General features: G+C 45.2%; 1 protein-coding gene across 1 annotated transcript; it reads left to right on the top strand.

Moving 5' to 3' along the window:
* The first annotated feature begins 619 nt into the window (after nucleotides 1-619).
* Nucleotides 620-1875, top strand: LOC112896661 (L10-interacting MYB domain-containing protein-like). Its single transcript, XM_025964715.1, has 2 exons — nucleotides 620-1191; nucleotides 1282-1875. Exons 1-2 carry the CDS (start codon nucleotides 883-885, stop codon nucleotides 1873-1875), a joined length of 903 nt encoding a protein of 300 aa, XP_025820500.1. The 5' UTR covers nucleotides 620-882.
* The last annotated feature ends 14214 nt before the right edge of the window (nucleotides 1876-16089 follow it).

The raw sequence follows: 16089 nt of genomic DNA on the forward strand, positions 1-16089 counted from the left end.
CGGCCCCGCCCCCGCGCGGCTCCCCTCCCGGCGCCGCCCCGCCCCCGCGCGGCCCCCCCCAAGGCGGCGCCCTCTCCCCCGCGGCCCCCCGGCGCGTTCCCCGCCCCCGACGCGGCCCCCCCCCCGGCGCGTTCCCCGCCCCCGGCGCCGCCACTGCCCCTGCTGCCCTCCCCCGGCAAGGTATATGTTTTTATGAATTATTCTTTTGATCTTGGTACTTGTCAAGAGAAATTGGTGATCCTTGATATATGAGATGAGATCTTTGTCTGCTGGGTACCCGTTTTGCCAATTCCCATAGAAAACCGTAGCCTGGAGTGCATGTGTTTTAGATGTGAAATTGGTGATCATCGAATGCATGTGTTTTAGATGTGAACTCTTCAGTAGAAGTGCAGCCAATTCATAATTGCACTACGTTGCAATGAAGGAATTCAGTAATCTGATTTGTGGAGGCTGTCCTCTGTGTTAGATCATTGTAGTAGATGATTTTCCTTTATCTGCTCGTGAACGATGAGTAGTTGCACTGGTCATTTTGACATCCCACTTTGGGCTCTGTCCTCCATTAGATTCCCATAGTTCTGTGAAGCACTTTGGGCTTAAGAAGCAAGTGGTACAGCTGATTGGTGAAAATTTGAGTGTTTTTCTAGTAAAGCTTCTAGTGTTACATGTAAAGAATAGATTCTGAACATTATTAATTCTACTTTTCTTGGTTATATAAGAGATGGTAATTCTAGGTTCAGTTTCACATAACTGTTCAGTATACGTCTTATGCATGTATTCTTTGGAAGTTCGTTACTGCATGCTGTTGGTGTATGCTGTTGGTGGTGAGATTCCGGTTCGGATAGAGGACCTTCTAATGCAACTATTGTTTATCTTTACAAAAGTATGGCTGAGAAGGCAGTTTGGGACAATACAAATGTGAAGCACTTGATTGACATATGCAAGGAGGAGATTTTAGCTGGGAATAGGCCTGGAGGTTGTTTCACTAGAAATGGTTGGAAGAATATGGAGGACAAGTTTTTGGCAAGGTGTGGGGTGAAATTAGTAAAGACACAATTGAAGAATAAATTGGACAATTTGAAAAAAGATTACACACAGTTCATGGAATTGAAGAATGCTGCGACTGGTCTTGGATGGAATGAGGCAAATCAAACGGTTGACTGCTCGGACATATGGTGGAACGAACACCTTGAGGTAAAATACGATGTTATTTCAATTTAATACAAACTGCACTCCTAATGTAATATGTCTGACTGAATCTTTCATTTTTTTCATTTTTTTCAGAGATGCAACAACAGTGAGAGAGGTGTGAAGTGCAATCATGTCAGATTCCGGAAACGTGGTCCAAAATACCTTGATGATTTGCATTTCTTGTTTGATAAGGTGCATGTCACTGGAGCTACTGCATTCTGTCCGGGAGATATTTCCTCTGGTGAATCCTCAAGTGACGATGTGTTGGAGGTTGCACAGAAAGAGGATGACAGTTCTGCAATCAAGCTTAAAGCTTTGAAGAAACCAAAAGCAACCGGGAAGAAGCGCAAGCAGACATGCGGAGCAGCTGAAGACAAGGAGGAGAGAAGTCCTTTTTTTAGAATGTATAAGAACACGTGCCTGAAAATTGATAGTGTAGCTGACAAGATTGGATCAAGTGTTGAAGCATCATCAGTTCAGCCATCCAGCAATGTCCCTTCTCTTCCAGATGCTATGAAGTTGGTCAAGGAGTGTGGTGTGCAGGAAAAAACTGCTATGATGCACACAGCTGCGTTGTTGATCATGAAGCCAGAATTTAGGCACATCCTTTTCTTACTTGAAACGAAAGAAGGCAGATATGACTTTATTGAGAGAGAGCATGAGAAGGAGATGAAGAAGGCTGCGTGAAGGCATCTGAACTATTATTTTCTTATAATAATTATGTTGTGAGCTATTCTATGCTTTGAACCATTAGTTGATTTGAACCATTACGTTTTGTACCACTATTTGCTTTGAACCATTACGATTTGTACGACTATTTGCTTTGAACCACTGTTTTCATGTGAAAGAATATATGTCGCTTATGTATTTTTCAATTTCTGTTTAGATGGATGCAAGCATGGAAGATTTAGCAAAAAAAGAGCAGCAGTCTCCACTACTTGTATCTCAACTATCTGAACTATCACATCATGCTGCACTTCTTGGAAACTTGGGCAGTCTATCACATCATGCATTGTCAAATTTTGATTCCTTTCCTGTCCCACCAAAAGGTACAAATGTGAGAAAATTTTCTTCCGTACATAACACTTTCTATATTCATACTAATTTTATTTTTTACAGATAAGTATTATCTTGTGGACTCTGGATATCCCAACAAAATTGGATATCTTGCTCCGTTCAAGGGGAGCACGTACCATCTACCGGAGTTTCATCATCGTCGTGGTCGTCCACCGCAAGGAAAGTACGAGATATTCAACTACTTGCACTCGTCCCTTCGTAATGTAATTGAGCGATCATTTGGAGTTCTAAAGCAAAAATGGCGTATATTAAAAGCTATGCCACGTTTCTCAACTCGAAAACAAGCAAAAATCATCATGGCTTGTATTGCATTGCACAATTTCATTCGTGATAGCTATTTGAGCGATAAAGAGTTTGATAGATGTGATGCAAATGAGGATTACATGCCTCGAGCGGCACATGCAGCAGCAGCACAACAAGGTGACGAGGTAGAGGGGCATAACGAGGTTACCATGAACAGTATCCGTGAGATGATAGCTGATGGTTTGGTTAGTCAATAGTAGCATAGAGATATGTCTTATATTTTAGTTATTTTATTTGAACTTTAAATTAGTCACTGACAAGTCATGTAAACCGAACAATCTATGTACTGCGATTATTTTGAGTATAAATATAGTATATCAGGGTTTCAGAGCTATTACAGCAGCTTTCTCAAAGCAGGGCGAACCAAACGACTTTCAGCTTTTTCACAGCTATCAGCTCACAGCAGCTTTTATACAGCAGAAAGTTCACAGCAGCTTTTTCACAGCTCACAGCTAAACCAAACACACCCTAAAGCTTAGATTTACTCGATGAACGAAAACTTACCAGCAGATCAAGTCGCTGGAATGTAAGATGTCCTCGATCAACTCGAAAGAACTCGCGAAAAGAGAAAATAGCGAAGTCGCCGACAAAGAAAGTAAATTGCGAGAGAATTGTAAAGCTTTGTTTATTGGATGTGTATCCACCCCCTTAGGTCTCATACAACCTATATTTATACCCTAAACTAATGAGTCCTAGTCGATTACGGCAGGCACGTATCTTGAGAAAAAAGAAAGAGATTTTCTAAAAATAAAACAAACGGTCCAACGACCACATCATCCTAATCCTAATCGCATCTGGAATATTCCCTCAGCACAACGGTATAGATATCATCGGCCGATCTCCAAACTGCATACGCCAGTACCTCCCAAATCGGAGCCCCATGCCCATCGGCATCAATAAAACTGGCTCATTTCTGCATCACGTGCGCTGGCTCCATTTCGCCATTTATCTTGACACCTGTCAAAAAAGGCGTCAACACATGCCCCCCAGTTTCGGAGTAATATATCTTTTACTTCGAAATCATTCCGGTCATGATTGCCTTTCCTGAACCAACACCTTGAATCGCGTTCAAACAAACCCTCATTCATGGTCCAAGCGGCATGTCAAATTCCCGTTGTGCCCTTCCAGGAAAATGGTATATATATATATATATATATATATATGGATCCCATTTCACCACTCCATCTTCTTCTTCGTCTGCATCTGTTCCACAGCTTTCCTTTTCTTTTCTCTTTCCAAGAACTCCGCCACCGTCAAGAACTCTGGCAGGGTACTCTTTTTAGGATTTCAAGAGCTCTCCTTCCTCAGCGCTCCAGGATTTGCTTTCCTCCATCGATGGCTTCCCTCTCTAAGATTCCCCAGGTTAGGCACCTTCTTCATTCGTTGTTTTCTGCCACTTTATTTCTGTACTCGTTTATGCCATCTCTCTTTTTCTTTCTTCAGAGCATCAACAACCTCGGAGGACCTTGGTGGTTTATCCAATTGTGGCTAAACACTTACATGCATAAAGCCATAGGCCTGGACTTGAGGAAAATCTCCTTCCCATCGGAAAGCTATGCAGAGGGACAGCCGATTCAGCTCCGCCGATGCACCTCCTTTGGAGAAGCTACAATAATGATAACCAATGACACTTTTGGCGTAACTGATTTCTTCAGATGCTTCTACAATGGTTTTGCCGATGAGGCTGTTATCTGCTTTGCATACCACGACGATAATCATGACTTTGAGAATCCAGTCAAATTTCAACTTGACAACTGGATCGACGATAAGTACGCAACCAACAGTTTGCAAGAAGCCATAGCTCCTAGAATCTTGCCTGCTAGATTCACATCAGGTCGAAGCCTCCCCAGCTATGAATTTTATCATTTCTTTGCCAACAAAATCCAAGCAAGAGACACTATCAAAAGTGGTTTAATCTACAATCGCTTGAAGGATCTGGAGCTTGATGCAAGCACCATTGATCTGAGCAACTGGCTGATCACACCCATTACATCGGTTCCCTTTACGAAATGGTGGTCAGAGTGGCAAGATCACCTTTTCTATCTATCAGCCAGCATTTACTGCAAAAATCTCGATGCCGATTACATAGAACCCGAAGATGAGGTGTGTACTTTTCCCAAATTTTTCAGCAATCAACTCCATTATTTCCTTTAATTAATTTCCTGAAAACCATCACTACAGGCTCCCAATATACCTGCTCCGACAATGAGCAGGAGCGGCCGATCAATCGTATATGCCCCTCCATCGGAGAATCCCCTCATCGGCCATGGAGCTCCATCCTTAGAAGGTATTATGGCAGGGAGAAAACACAAGTCCAGCACCAAGGTTACCACTCACAAACTCCTGGCCCAAGGGTTCTCAAGCCATCAGGCCACTCCATCGATGCCATCATCATCGGCGCAATCAGTCGATACCCCAACTGTAGATCCTTCACCAGGTAATCAATTCTTCCCTTGAATTCTTACATTAGAGTGATTAATATCATTTGACCCTGGCTATGTCATCAGCTGAAGAATATGCTGCAAATACGCCCATCGGTGATCTAACAAGAAGGAGAGATCCTCAAGATGACTCACCATTATCTTCCCCCTCTGCTCGAGTAACAATACTCTGATACTATCCCCCGCTTAAATCGCTTTCTGCTCTTACTAACATCTGCTGATTTATTTCTAGATTAGGACTCTGTCTCCAGCGCCCAAGAGATTAAGAACAAGTATGCAAGCGCCGGTTGGATCTTCCAGTCAGCCGACCCCCTCTCATCCAGCCTCTTCTCATGACCCTTTCGATGACGGAGCTGCTGCCCCCCAACCGATGCTCACATTGCTTCCTCCTTCTGGCTCGAACTTCGATGAAATGAGCTTGAAATAGGTAAAAAACTTTCCCACCCGATTTTATAGTACAGAAAACACTATCGGCTAATCTTGTTTGCTCTTTTCAGGAGCAGGACTCTCCAGATAACAGTATGTTCTCCTTTGCAATCGGAATAACTCCATCAGAGGAAGATCAACCATCAGCTGAACCGGTGGGGCTTGCGGATGAAATCAAGTCAAATCTTCGAGAAATCCTTCCCCTCTTGAGTCAAGACATCGGCCAACCGGTTAGATATGTTGAACTGATTCGCGCTGCCCTAAGGTCCCTGGAGGGTCAACTCCCTGAACCCATCGAAGATGCGTTGACTCCTGCGGCATTCATCAAGAGTCATCGGATGCAAGTTCTCAGAGCCCAGAAGCGTCTCACTGACCGCATCCAACAAGAGCAAATCGCCAAGCAAAAGAATGAACTTAAAGGTCATGTGGATCGACTTTTCAGGAAATCGATTCGCTGACCCGCCATCAAGCCGATCTTTAGAGAACCAAGGGCGAGTTAGAAGCCAAGCGCGATGGCCTCCTTCAGCAACTTCAACAGGTCAACCAGGAAATCGATGTTATGGACAGTGATCTATCCCAAATTCAACCAGCCGTCGAGAAGCTTAAGAGTAAGAAGCAGGAACAAGCTCGTCAAGCCTACCAATTTCACAAGAGCATTCAACCGATTCCTGGCTCAGCTGACGACGACAACAGAGCGATCCAAGAAGCCGATGATATTCGCCTGCGCGCGATAAAGGTAATCCGAGACTCGTTGGGATTACTATAATAGACCTACGCTTCCAGCCTCGTGATGCAGACACTTTTGCCCCACTGTTTCACATGCCTGTATCATGAACACCCCTTACTCTCACCCAGTCTGTGGCGTGGTCGACACTTTGCTGTATGCAAGCATCAACTTTTCCCAAACTCTTTTGTTGGTGCTTTTATTGCTCTAAGGGCGACGCGTATCGCATCGGCCATGTAACCAATCGATTTGCAATCGGCTATGTATAAATCGGCTATCAATCTGTCCGATAAGCATACTTATCGGCCTAGGCATCAACCCATATGCTAGGGTGATATTTCTTTAAGTATTTGCCATTTAATGCTTTAGGAAATTCTTCTCCCTCCAGTGTCTCCAAAATGTAAGCATTACCGGGAGCACACCGATTTATCCTGTATGGTCCTTCCGAAGTTGGTGACCACTTGCCGAATTTCGAGTCCTTGGTTCCTATCGGCAGCACTAACTTCCAAACCAATTCTCATTGGGCAAAACTTTTGATTTTCACCTTCTTGTCATACCACCTGGCTACCCTAGCCTTATTCAATTCAACATTTATGAGAGCAGTTAGTCGATGACTCGCTAAATCTTCCAACTCATCTTTCATCAGAGCCGAATACTCATCGGCTGTCAGCTGATCTTGAAACGTCACACGCGTAGAGCCTATCTTGAACTCCCAAGGCAGGACAGCCTCATGTCCATACACCAATTGATACGGGGACACCTTGGTAGCACCATGACAAGCCATCCGATATGCCCATAGAGACTCACTGAGTGTCGTATGCCATCGTCTTGGTTGCTCATCAATCTTTCTTTTGATCAACTTGATAATTCCCTTATTAGATGCTTCTGCCTGGCCATTTGCTTGGGCATAATATGGAGAAGAATTCAACAATTTGATTCCCATGCTGGCGGCAAAATCCTCAAATTCACCAGATATGAACATAGTTCCCTGATCGGTAGTAATGGTTTGAGGAACACCGAATCGATATATAATATGCTCCTTAACAAATTCCACCATATCCTTAGATGTCACCTTCTTCAAAGGAACTGCTTCAACCCACTTGGTGAAATAACCTGTCGCCACCAATATAAATTTATGATTCTTGCTAGATGCGGGATATATCTAGCCGATTAAGTTGATTCCCCATCCCCTGAACGGCCATGGTCTAATTATAGGATTCATAGCCGATGCTGGGGCTCTTTGCACATTACCAAACTTCTGACATTCTTGGCAACCTTTGTAATATAAAAAATAATCCTCCAGCATTGTCGGCCAATAATATCCATTCCTTCTAATCATCCACTTCATTTTGAAAGCTGATTGATGAGATCCACAAACTCCTTCATGAATTTCTCCCATCAATACCTTAGAATCTTCTTTACTGAGGCATTTCAACAATACTCCATCAACCGTCCGATAATATAATTCCCCTTCAAGCAGCACATATTTAGTCGCTTGGAATCTTATTTTCTGATCCACTTTTTTACTAGGGTCCCTGAGATAATCGGTAACCTCCTTTCTCCAATCATCGGCCATCAACTCCAAAGCTACCACGCTTTCTATTAGCCGATACCCAGAAGCATGCTGTGCCAACCGATTTGCATCACTATTATAAAATCTAGGAACATGCTCAATAGTTACCTTCTTAAATTCTCGCAAAAGCTGGAGGCATTCTTCATGATAAATCCTCAGAACGTCATCCTTACATTCATACACTCCAATTAACTGATTAACCACCAGCATAGAATCCTCAAATATTTCTACAGCATTGGCTTTAATCTCCCTGAGCAATCGAATCCCCTTAAGAATAGCATGATATTCAGCTTGATTATTGGTGGCAGAAGCTTCGATCGGAAATGAAAACTCAAAAGTTGCCCCCGAGGTGATATCAGCACAACACCAATGCCAGATCCAACTCCACAATAAGAACCATCAAAGAATAGAGTCCAAGGAGCGAGATCTACAGTAGCCGACTCCGAACCACAATGCTGAACAACAAAATCAGCCATGACCTGTCCCTTAACTGCCTTAGCCGATTCATATCTCAAATAAAATTCTGATAAAGCCAGAATCCATTTACCAATCCTTCCATTCAAAATCGGCAAGGACAGCATATACTTAGTCAAATCATCTTTGCTCACCACAATGCACTCAGCCGATAACAAATAATGCCTAATCTTTGTACAAGAAAAATACAAGCAAAGACATAATCTTTCAACGGGAGAATACCTGGTTTCGACATCCAGAAGTCTTCTGCTTACATAATATATTACTCGTTCTTTCCCTTCAAATTCTTGAATAAGGGCCGATCCGATGGCACGTTCATCAGCCAATAAATACAACTTAAACGGCTTGTGCCTCTGAGGCGGAACTAGCACTGGAGGATTTGTCAGGTAATGTTTGATCCCATCCAGCGCCTTCTATTGTTCTTCTCCCCATACAAACTCCTGATCGGCCTTCAACTTCAACCGCGAACTGAACGGCAGAATTTTTCTAGACAGGTTAGATATAAACCTCCAGATGAAATTAATCTTGCCGATGAACGATTGAAGCTCAACCTTGGTCTTTGGGGCCTCCACCTTGTCGATTGCTGTAATTGTCTTTTGACTGATTTCAATCCCACGTTCATGAACTATAAAACCCAAGAACTGACCAGCCGATACCCCAAAAGCACACTTGTTCGGGTTCATCTTCAAGCCATATTTCCTTGTGCACTCTAGAGTTCTGTGTAAATCGACTAGATGCTCTTGGTATCCTTCTGATTTCACTACAACATCATCAATGTAGATCTCCACAATCTTGCCGAAGAGTTCATGAAAAATATAATTCATGGCCCTCTGATACGTAGCACCGGCATTCTTCAGCCCAAAAGCCATCACAACCCATTCATACAAGCCGACATGCCCAGGACACCAAAATGCTGTTTTATGAATATACTCTTCTGCCATAAATATTTGGTTATACCCAGCATTACCATCCATAAAACTAATCACCTTGTGCCCTACAGCAGTGTCCACCAGCAAATCGGCTACTGGCATCGGGTATCCATCCATCGGCGTGGCCTTGTTAAGATTCCTGAAATCAATGCACACACGCAACTTTCCATTTTTCTTATATACCGGGACTACGTTAGATATCCATTCGGCATAACTGCATTGCTGAATAAACTTAGCCTCAATTAACCGTGTGATTTCGGCCTTTATATCAGGTAGGATCTCGGGGTCACACCATCTTGCACCCTGCTGATATGGCCGATATCCTGGTTTTATAGGTAAACAATGCTCAACAATAGATCGATCTAAACAAAGGCATCTCATAATACTCCCAAGCAAAACAATCTTTATATTCTTTCAAAAAAAATTTCAACTCACACTTATACTCAGGATCCAGGCTAGCACTGAGAAACATCGGCCTTGGTCTATCACCATCTCCAATATCAATCTCTTCTAATACATCGGCCAACGTAAACCCATGCCCCAGCGTCCCTTCATCTTCAAGGAATTCATCCATTAAGACTCATCTGAAGAACCGACTGCTTGGATCGGTGTTTGTTCATAATTGGCCATCTTCAAGAAATCTGTTTCCCAGGCTTTGCCAGAAAAACAGTGGGCTGTCTCAAAATTCCACGTGTGGGCTTCAGCCGATGCTATACTGAACGATGAATCGGCCGAGACCACCTCAATAGTATCTCCAATCCATTGTATGAGGCATTGATGCATGGTAGACGGGATGCAACAATTGGCATGGATCCAATCCCGTCCCAGAAGTAGACTATATGAACCCTTACCATTGATAACAAAGAAGGTAGTAGGAAGGGTCTTACTCCCGATTGTCAAGTCAACACATAATGCCCCCAGAGCATGGGACACTACTCCTTCGAAGTCCTTCAGCATCATGTCCGTCTTTGTTAAATCGTCGCCGCTCTTCCCAAGCTTGCACAGCATCACGTATGGCATTATGTTTACTGCTGCACCTCCATCCACCAGCATCTTAGTAACTGGCTTGCAATCAACAAACCCTCTCATGATTAAAGCTTTAAGATGCCATCACTTTTCATCTTCTGGTTTCTCGAACGTGGCCGGTACCGGCTCTAGAGCCAATTGGGCCACCGCCTCCTCCAATTCTGATTCTTCATCACTATCGACTGAAGCCATGAACTCCCTCGGCATCATGAAAACCATGTTGATAGGCGCAGCCGATGAGCTGGAATCCTGCTGATCATCGGCTTTGGGCTTAATGCACCATATCTGTGACTTAAATCCCTTTCTGTTGAGAGTTTGTTTTTCTTCTTCTTCTATTAATTCCAGCTGACGCAACCTCTGGACACACCTCTTTTGAGACTTGGTCAACCCTGTCGGGCACCATCGAGATTGACTGGCGCGTCGCGTTACTGGCTCCCTTTCCGGATCCCTGCGCATCAGCTGATCATCAAGTACTCTATCATCGGCCATCCGTTCCAGCCGATAGTGTACATGAATTCGACCTCCAGCAGGATCACGAAGCATAGTCCTACCCCCCAGCCGATCATGTACGGAAATTTTTCCTCCCAGCCGATCGTGTACCGGAGTATGTTCCCGTCTTGCCATCGGTCTACGCGGGCCGTCATCAAATCGTGGCTTCTTGTATGATTGGCCACCATGGTACAGATTGTTGCACTCAGGGCAATCATCGACCATTGGCAAGGTCAGACCCTCTTCCCAGCAATGTACGAAGAAAGGACACTTCCAATGCTCCTCTTTTTCGTGCATCTCTTCTTCTTTGCTCTGCTGCTTCTCATGGTCACGCTGGAATTTATCCAACAGCATCCGAGATGTGACTCTCTTCTGTGGTGCTGCGGAGCATTCAGCTTCTCCTTGCAGCTTCTATCCCTTAACCTCATCGGCCAATACCTGTGCACTAGGATCAACACTCCTAGATTCTTTGGCCGATTCTGATGTCAAGACTTTGGTCTTGCCCATACCTTTCTTTTCACTTATTTCCACCATATTCACAGCGAATGGGTGTTGATCAATCTTCATCGCTTTCTTGGGGACTTCAAACTTGAGCATCCCTTGTTCAAGAGCCAACTGTATTTTTTGGTGGAAACCTTTGCATTCATTAGTGTTATGAGAGGTTGCGTTGTGCCACTTGCAATATTTCATATTCTTCAGCTCCTCATCTGATGGGATCTTGTGATAAGGTTTTAACTTGATCAGCCCTTCCGACAACAGCAGATCGAAGATCCTGTCGGCTTTTGTGATGTCAAAGCCAAACTTCTCGGGCTCCTACTTCCCAAACGGACATGACACCGATTTCTTGCTGCCCTGGACCCATTCTGCCGATGCGATCGGTTCTTCTTCCTCATCAGAATCAGACTCATCGGCCAACTCGGCTAGATTGACCTTTTTCTGAAAATTACTTCTTTTCTGCTCATAAGGCTGAACTTCTCCTATCATCTGATGTGCTATCTGGCTAATGCTATCAAACTCCTGCGAAGCATATTTCTCTTTAATATGTGGCAAGAGCCCCTGAAAGGCCACATCGGCCAACTGTTCATCAGACAACATCAAGCTGTAGCATTTATTCTTGACGTCCCTGAACCTCTGTATGAATGCAGATACTGATTCATCATTTCTTTGTCTAACGCCGATCAAATCTGTCAATTTCATCTCGTAGGTACCAGAGTAGAAGAACTGATGAAATTGTTTCTCCAAATCGGCCCAATATAGAATGGAATTAGCTGGAAGCATGGTAAACCATGTAAAGGCCGATCCTGATAGAGACATGGAAAACAACCGGACCTTCAAAGCATCTTGATTCACTGCTTCTCCACATTGCAAGATGAACCTGCTAACATACTCGATTGTAGAAACATCTCCCTGCCCCGAGAATTTAGTGAAATCTGGTACCTTATACTTGTGAGGGAACGGGAGCTGATCATAAGTAGGTGGATATGGAGTCCTGTACATAGTAGATTGCTACTTTGGCCTTAAACCAAATTGCTCTCTGATCACCTCAGCTATCTTGGAGGACCAATCAATATGTTGATTAGCGATCGGCATTTGTTGAGGAGAAACTGGGATTGTTGGCTGTACTGCTGATACCATTTGTTGCGGTGCTAAATTCATCGATCGATTAGCCGATGCAACCTGCTATGTATGCTGAACAATCTGGTTAGGAGGTTGTTGGTGAAGTACCATCCCATTTGTAGCAATCGGCTGTGACTCCGATTGGTTAGCTGACTGCTGGGCGACGGAATGAACGTACGGTACATTGACTTGCCGCACTGTTCCAACGGTCGAGTCATGAAACACCCAATTTACTCCACCTAGATGAGGCAGTTTTGATAGCAGGATCTCCGTCGGGGTGACAGGGTATGGCGTCGTAACAATCTACTGCTGAGGCATCGGCTGCGAAGCCGATGCCGTATTCTGAACCATCGTCTGTGTTGCCGACGTACTCTGCGTTATCAGCTGAGAAGCCGATACGTGCTGCCGATTGGCCATCGGTACTGAAGCCGATGGACTAGCTTGTCCCATGGTTGATGAAGCAAAAGATCCCGGGGGCATACCCAAACCGGTATTTGGGTCCCATCCTATAGGAAACGGCACTGCTCCGAGAGTGGAGGTCAACGGCGGTGTAGTTGAATACACGGGAGCAGGTGAATTTGTCCTGGTTGTAGCAGGAGATGTTGATGGGAGCGTAACACCAGTGGTACTCATCTGAATCAGCTCAGAAACCGATTCTGATCTCCTTTGCCCTGTTCCACAGGCTGAAGGATCCATAGTCGACCCCATGGGGATGAAGCCCATCTGGTTAGGCTGCACGTAGCATGGCCCTTCGTAGCCCTTGAATGCTCTTTCTCCCAAAATCTTGACCACCGCGTTGTGCATGGTGTGTGTCATGACCGGTGCATGGTTGATAAACGCATGGTTCACAGCCTGGTGCACCGCATCCAGCATCTTGTTCTCACATTTGGCTTCAGTCAGGGGTTGGAGAGCAGGGAAGTCGAACTTCTTGATGATTTCACCACTCCTCGTAGTGCTGAAAGACTTGAGGCACTCTCTCCTGAATCTTTCTGTAGCTTGCTGCACTTCAGCCTTCTGATCCTCTTTGAGCTTGTCCTCGTCGACGGGGATGTAACCATCCTCGTCACTGTTGTTCTTACTCATATTGAAGCTTCTTCTATCCCACCAGGCGTGCCAAAAGATGTGTTGACATAAAAATCTACACACCAGGCCTGAGAGTACTGTTCACCAAGCTCAGACCGCAAACCTTCGAAGCAAGGCGTGCTAGTCAATTTGACCTTTAAATTGACAAGAAAAAGAACAAGAAATTAGATTTGAGAGCTTATCGGCTGGGTATTCTGAATGTCTCTCACACAACGTAATCGGCAAGATTTGCCAATTACACGCAGCGTAAATGGCAGGCTATGGATCGATCGGCCAAATCTAACTGATATGGAAAACAACAAATCGGTTCGGGCGACCGATTGCAAGCACGTAGCAATATAGATCGTGTAAAGGAACTACTCCGACCTATCGGCCGGATTTCAGCTGACGCAGAAAACGACAAATCGGCCCAAATAGCCAACTGCAAGCGTGTAATGATACGAAAGCTACGAATGTGTAACTTAAATAAAGCTACTTGAAAGCACCTGAAACAGATCCAAATCGGCTCTATGATATTTTAATAAAATTAAGAGATCTCACAAACGATTACACGTGTTTCAAGGCTGATAGATATGATAAAAGCTAAAACAACAGGAAAACCTATAATTCTAGCGGATATCGATAACATATGAACTAATCTAGATAAGACAACAGCAATACGCCAGAAAGTCAAAACCTAGATATAATTCGATAACTTTGAACAAATCTAAACGAAGTAACAGCAATGCGCCAGTTAACTAAAGCTTAGATTTACTTGATGCAAGAAAACTTACCAGCAGATCAAGTCGCTCGAATGTAAGACGTCCTTGATCAACTCAAAAGAACTCGTGAAAAGAGAAAATAGCGAAGTCGCTGACAAAGAAAGTAAATTGCGAGAGAATTGTAAAGTTTTGTTTATTGGATGTGTATCCACCTCCTCAGGTCTCGTACAACCTATATTTATACCCTAAACTAATGAGTCCTAGTCGATTACGGCAGGCACATATCTTGAGCAAAAAGAAAGAGATTTTCTAAAAACAAAACAAATGGTCCTACGACCACGTCATTCTAATCCTAATCGCATCTGGAATATTCCCTCAGCACATCGGTACAGATATCATCGGCCGATCTCCAAACTGCATTTGCCAGTACCTCCCAAATCGGAGCCCCATGCCCATCGGCATCAATAAAACTGGCTTATTTTCTTCATCACGCACGCTGGCTCCATTTCGCCGTTTATCTTAACACATGTCAAAAAATGGCGTCAACATGTACTAACCATGAGTGTACTCACGCTTGTTATAATTGCTGCTTAGAAGAGAAAGTTGATACAAAATCTTTTGAAGATGATGCTGAGTTCTAGGCCAATTTTTTGTGAAGTTTGGAGTCTTTGTTTCCAGTATAAGCTGTATAACTCTGATAATCTTTTATAGTCTTTTAGTTCTCTTTTCGTGATACTGTTGCTGATTATTCATTGATGAAGTCACTATATGTATGGAACTTGATCCTAGCATACATGTAGTTATGCATTCGGTTTTGACCTTAAAACCGGGTGTGACAGGTACGATTCTCCAGTCTACCACCTCGAAGATCATGGTCTCTGTGCGGAAGTTGCTGTGGTCACCGAACATTACTGGCAAGTCTATGTTCCCTAGGGGGCACTCCCTCATGCCCGGGATGATACCGAGGAAGGAGAAAATGGAGGCACGGAGCTTGGACTGTGAGATGCCCATGACGTCGAGGGTCTCAACATACAAGATGTTGAGGCTGCTGCCCCCGCCCATCAGCACCTTGGTCAGGCAATTGTTGCCGATGATGGGGTCGACGGCAAGCGGGTAGCTCCCCGGTCGGGGGATGTTGGGAGAGTGCTCACCCTGGTCTGAGGTGATCGGTGTGCTCGACCAATGGAGGAACTTGGGGACAGCATTTCCCGCGGCGCAGGCATCCCGATGTCGGACCTTGTGTTGATGCTTGGTGCAGTCGTCCTTAAGACCTCCGAACATCATGAGGTAGCCGTCCAGGTCGGGGAAGCCGCTCCCATCCTTGGGCGCTACTCCTTGATCTTTGAGGGCCTTTTTATCGCGGTCCCCACCCTTGCGCTTGCTGAGCTGACCTAGCATGCGCTTGAGAAGCTCACAGTCCTTGAGCTTGTGCTTGATGGGGTAGCCGTGATTGGTGCATGGCTTGTCCAGGAGCTGCTCGAAGTGGTCGGCGTTGCCCTGTCGCTTGCCCGCGTGATCGGCCGCCGTGACCATGTTGGGGTTGGCACGACGCCGGTTCTTCTTCTTCCTTTTCCCCCTGCCCTGAGGAGGGGCCCTCATCATGGTCCTCCCACTTGGCCTTGCCTTTGGCCCGACCATCAGTGAGACCGCTCCGACCGCCTCCTCGCTGGAGGCGTGGTTCGTGGCGATGTCCACAAGCTCGCAGGTGGTGCGCGGCTTCCAGCAGCCAAGCTTGTGAATGAGGGACTTGCAGCTGGTCCCTGAGAGGAACACACTGATGACGCCTACGTCGACGACGTTAGGGAGGGAGTTGCCCTGCTTGGAGAACCAACAGATGTAGTCCCTCAGGGACTCACCAGGCTCCTGCTTGCAGCTCGGAGTTCCGTCAGGGTTGCACTAGTGCGGGCGGCGGCTGGTGCTATCATCGCTGACGTATGTCCTCGCCATGCACCTCGGCGTTAGCCAAGGCCTGTGCACGCAGGTCTGATGGGGTGTGCATGTCCTCGGTCTCCACTGGGACTGGCTGTCACCCCTGCAC

The sequence above is a fragment of the Panicum hallii genome, chromosome 1, assembly GCF_002211085.1.
Source record: "Panicum hallii strain FIL2 chromosome 1, PHallii_v3.1, whole genome shotgun sequence".
Lineage (NCBI taxonomy): Eukaryota > Viridiplantae > Streptophyta > Magnoliopsida > Poales > Poaceae > Panicum > Panicum hallii.